The sequence below is a fragment of the Plasmodium cynomolgi genome, chromosome 12 (genome assembly GCF_000321355.1).
Source record: "Plasmodium cynomolgi strain B DNA, chromosome 12, whole genome shotgun sequence".
NCBI classification, from domain to species: Eukaryota; Apicomplexa; class Aconoidasida; order Haemosporida; family Plasmodiidae; genus Plasmodium; species Plasmodium cynomolgi.
Genome location: NC_020405.1, coordinates 1,458,486 through 1,463,676, shown reverse-complemented (window position 1 = coordinate 1,463,676; position 5,191 = coordinate 1,458,486). Strand labels below are relative to the sequence as shown.

The 5,191-nt window shown below is 37.5% G+C and overlaps 1 protein-coding gene across 1 annotated transcript in view; it reads right to left on the bottom strand.

The window, feature by feature from the left end:
* PCYB_124390 (exported protein 2) overlaps positions 1-265 on the bottom strand; it is a gene marked incomplete at both ends in the record, with an annotated part of 1,130 nt that extends 865 nt beyond the window's left edge. Inside the window, 2 exons of the mRNA XM_004223772.1 lie at positions 6-84; positions 126-265. Coding sequence (XP_004223820.1) covers positions 6-84; positions 126-265 — 219 coding nt within the window. The remainder of the gene's footprint in view (positions 1-5; positions 85-125) is intronic.
* Between the last annotated feature and the right edge of the window lie 4,926 nt (positions 266-5,191).

Here is a 5,191-nt window from a genome sequence, read left to right as displayed (position 1 = left end):
ATCACTTTATATTCGTCACACAGATTTGAAAAATATACGGGACACTTAGCATCGCCAGACGAAGGCTTCCGACGATGTGTCACTCTGTGCAAACTATTGCTAATGCTAAACCATGCCGTACTCACCTTATTGGATCCTTGACTATGGTTGTTAAGGCGCTCGTTGCCGCTAAATCACTGTAGCCGCCACAATGCACAACATTGGTGGTCGTATTTTTATAAATGATCAAAAAGAAAAGGAGGGAGAAAATGTAACTGACTTTCATTTTCAACGCCAAAGGGGAAATTAAGTATTAAAGTAAAACGTGTAATTAATTTAAGGCGAATGGGATGTCTTTCGACGTCTCTTTTATTTCACAAAATCAAAAATGGAAGGGAGCGGAGATGCATAAATACGTATGACAATCTTAATAAAACTGCGACCAATGTGTGTGTATATTGAAGAATATCCTTCACAATGGCGCGTTATAAAAGGATGTACATACACATACGCTAGTAATGTATATGGCGATGGAACACACGAACTTATAAATGTTATAAATGAGGGGAAAGGCAGGCCCTGTACGTAGCTGTAAAAAAAAAAAAAAATGTGCCAGATAGCTAATTTTAAATAAGGGCGCTTTTAAAATGGCTTCATATAATATTTTAAATACTGGTGTGAAAAAAAAAAAAAAAAAATTAAAGCAAATAATTATGTTTAACTAAAAAAAAAAAAAAATAAGCAAGGGATGAATGAAATAAATGAAGCATAATGAAAAATATATTTTTATTTCTTTTCGTTTTAGATTTGCATGCTTATTACAATGGGAAGAAAAAAAAATATAATATATTCTGCTTCTTCTGGTTGATCATGGAATAAGGAAAGCTTTATGGGGTGGGGGGAGCCAGTGGTAAAAAAAAGTCATACGCGCTTGTATGCTGCATATGCGTAAGTACTGTATGTGTTTTATATATATGCCCCTCAGGCGGAAGCGCAGTAAATGCGTGTATATGGGATGTACAGAAGTGTGGTAGGGAAGGAATAATGTTCGCTTTGCAAATGATCACATTTGCTACACTCAGCAATTTAAAGCGTTAAAGCGTTCGCTTAAGCAGAGCCCAAAACGAAGGGGGTCTTCTCCTCGTTACATGTAAGCGTACGCATCAGCGGACATAGTACACCACAGGGGGGGGGTACGCATGCGACGTACACAAATAAATGAATAAAAAAAAAAAAAATAAAATGAATAAAAAAAATAAATGAAAAAAAAAAAAAAAAAAAAGAATGAACAAATAAATAAACAAACAAATGAATAAACAAACAGGTGAATAAACAAATAAATATTTTTACATTTGCATTTATACTTATAATGTACATGGAAGGCTTACACGCATCACATATACTACATATGCATTTTCTCTGATTACTTAAAAGTTTGTGCGAAAAAACTTTGAACATGTGTTAAGTCATCTGTGATTGGCAATAAATAAAACCATTTGTTACTTATTCATTTTTGCGTTTTTTTTTTTGTGCAAAATTGTTCAATGATTTGTTTTATGCGGCAAAAAAGAGCGAAAGAGCGAACAGGTGATTACATTGTGATGTAAAAATATAATTTTGACGCAAACCAAGCTTTAAAAAAATTTTTTAATGTGCTGGCATTGTCATAAGCGCGATGATATATATAATAAAAAATAAATATAAATAATACCATTTAATACACAATGTATGGAGCCATGTAACGTTACCACTGTGAGCAAACTGGTCATGAAGGAGCTTACCCTATTTTGGTCACATCGCGTTTACATCACGTGTGCTCTTATATTTATCACTCGTAAGTATGTGCTGTATATAAAAGTACACTACACTTATATAAGCAAACACAGCTATGTCGCAATGCCATCGTGCCGCCAAGTCGCCATGTCACACTGTGCACCTTTTTTCGTTTTGCTTAAAGCGTTCTTTTTGTGCGAAACCTTAAAAGCGGTAAGGCGCGCTCACATATGTACCATTTCTTAGAATAACACAGTTGTAAAAATAGCCAATGAAATTTTTTTTTTAAATCATTGTTACCGTTCGACTGCTAAAAATAGTGAGGCATAAAAAAAAAAAAATTTTTTTTTTAAATTTCACATCTATAAGTAAGAATGTTACTATGACATAATAGCAGCCATCAGCTTATTAGTACCCCCTTCACTTTGCTGGCTTTAACCCCTGTGTTAATTTTTTTTTTTTTTTTTGCATGCAAAGCTGGTTAAAACACACGAATAGGGAGGAAGTGAGTGCGCTAGAGTTGCCTATGCGTTAACGAGGGGGTAAATTACTGCTGCACGTACACGTATATATAATATATGCACGTGTACTAGCACACGCACATAGAGCTGTGCCATCACTTAGCGCAACCCAGCAGCGCGAACGGCGCCAGGCACGTGTTAAGAAGCGTAAGAACCCTGCATGGAGGGATTGCGCTTTGCTTTACTTGCCATATGTGTGAGGTGCGCTTAGAAAAAGGTGATATCGTCGAAGAGAAGGGCGGGGGGTATAAAACGAAGAGCAATAATTGCGGGGGTGTGCTGAACGTACAAAAGGGCTCAACACGCGCTGATATGCTCATGCATAGATGTACATATACATATATACAGGTATATGTACCCATCTGTACGGGGGCACATCTGCGCTTAGCACAACTAAACATTTCGCTTCATCTGATTTTTCTTTAAACATGAACGGGTGAGAGAAACGCACAGGGTTCTTTTTGTCGCGCTGATTGCAAGCGCAGAGGGGCTTTTAGGCGGCTCAAACGATGTGGGGTTCTACCCCTAATGAGAAGCTCATACGGTGTTTCACTATGTCAAATATGCAAGTGTATATATATAGTTAGTACATATATATAAATGTATTATGGAAGTGTAGATGGGGGGGGATGCTTGGGTGAGAACTCTCCTTCATGGTTTCCTGTGAAAGCCGCCCCCTCGTTTTGCTCCTCTCCATTTCGTTTTAACTAACTTTTTTTTTACCTTTTAGCTCTCCTAAGAATGGGGTTCTCTCGCAATTTTTCTCATACCTCAATATTTCCATTCATGCGTCATGTAGCGCAGCGCAGCATAACGAAACACACCACGTCATTTTTTCCCTCTTATACACCCAGCCGCCGGGTAAATCACTTTGCCCCAGTTGTAAATAAAAACAGCTTCATGCGCTTCCTTCAAATGAGTACGCGGACTACAAAAGGGGGGAATTTAAAAAATGGGCTTACCCGTAAAAACAGCAACGTAGAGTTTTCTACAAACGGGATTTTTGGAACAGTTCATTGTGATCGCCCCCTTTTGATGCCATATTTTTTACTTAAATATTCACTCACGTATTTAACATCCTTGTCAACAAACTTACATGTTGCCCCCCTATATGCCCATGCGGTGTGTTAATTCACATGGAGTCATTTTTCACGTGGGGGGACATATCCACAACGCTTCCGGCAAAGGACACCAATCATTAACATAAAAGGTTCGAAAAATGAAGTGTAGTTCTATCGAAATTGGCGAAGCGGATTTGTTACAATTTTGCCAATTGTAATGGCCCCGGTGTGGGGGGGGTATTTTTTTTTGCAAAAGTGAGCACTGTGAATGGCAAAAAAAAAAAAAAAAAATTATTATCACTTGGGATTTTCCGTAAAATCCCATTTATAACTTAAAATTTTCCCCTTTTTTATGATAACACGTCCGCAAAAATGGAGGAACGGCATGTCTTAGAAATGTACTTCTGACCTTGCCAAATTGGGTCAAACAAAATTACGAACTGTGTTCACAGTGGCTTGGAAAACAGCAACATTTTGAAAACACTAGAACGTTAAAGGGAAACGGAACGTAGGTAGTAGCAAACGTTCTTAGAAACAATTTCCCAAAGGTGGAAAACTGAACTTTTGTTTGGTCGGAAAAATTGCGCACACACACGTTAACTATGTAAGGGAGCAGTTTTTACATTTTCACGTCAAAGCTGTAGTTTTGGGGGGGAAAAAGGGGGCGCCTTCCCGTCAGCGTTAGCAGAGGTATGTGCATATATACATATGTATAGAAGTGTGTAAATATGCGCATATATACATATGTATAAATATGTATAAATATGTGTAGATATGCGTAGATATGCGTAGATATGCGTAGATATGCGTAGATATGCGTAGATATGCGTAGATATTTCCCCCCTTTGTCCTACATTTTGCATTAAAAACAGGGACAACCACCAGGAAAAGGTAAATGTTGTAATATCGCATAAGTGTGCACAGATATGGAATTTTTTTTTTTCCTTTTTTTTGGGTAACCCTATTTTATTTACCCTCGAAGGAATGCCGCTTCGGAAACGCTTCTACAACTTGCGCTTGTGGCAACCATTTGTTTATACCCCATTTTAATTATACGCACATTGTGTATATCGTATTGGACTGTAGCTCTCTCTCCCTGCTGCTACATCATACATTTACACATTTTAAACGGGTTGGAACTTCCCCTACTTGGGCGACAAATCCTTTTACTCAAGGGGAGGACTTTTTTTTTTTTCTCTTTTGCAGAGAGGCAAGATGGGCGAAAAGAAAGGAGGAAAAAAGAGGAAGAGAAAAAACGTACGCAAAAATGTGCCCCCAAATGTGCTCCCAAATGTGCCCCCATATGTGCTCCCCAAATGTGCCCCCATATGTGCCCCCAAGTGTACGTGTAAATAAGCCGAATGAAAGGCTAACGAACAGCGAATGGCACAACTGCGCACACGTAAAATATGCTCGCTTGGTGAAAAACGCATGGGGGCACAAATACACGTAATGGAATAAAAAATTACACATTTTTTAAATGGCAAAGGCGCGAAAAAGATACTCCAAAACAAGAATATGTCTTTTTCGCTTTCGTCCCTCAGTTTCTCTTTTTTTTTCCTTTCCGTTTCATTTTTCCTCTTCCCTTTTTTTCCGTTTTTTTTTCGTTTTTTTTTCATTTTTTGGCTTTTTTTTTGCTTTTTTTTTTGCTTTTTTTGCCTTTTTTTTCTCTTTTTTCCCCTGCTCAACGTAGGTAACATTTTTTCTCTCACCTCATGAATAAATCTTAAAATACCAAAGAGCGTTTTCAAAAATACTGGATGATATATTACTTAAAAAAAAACACATTTTCCGCTTTTTTTTTTTTTTTTTGCGAAAAAGAGCCATTAGTCTTGTTGAAAAGGGAACAAAAGAAGC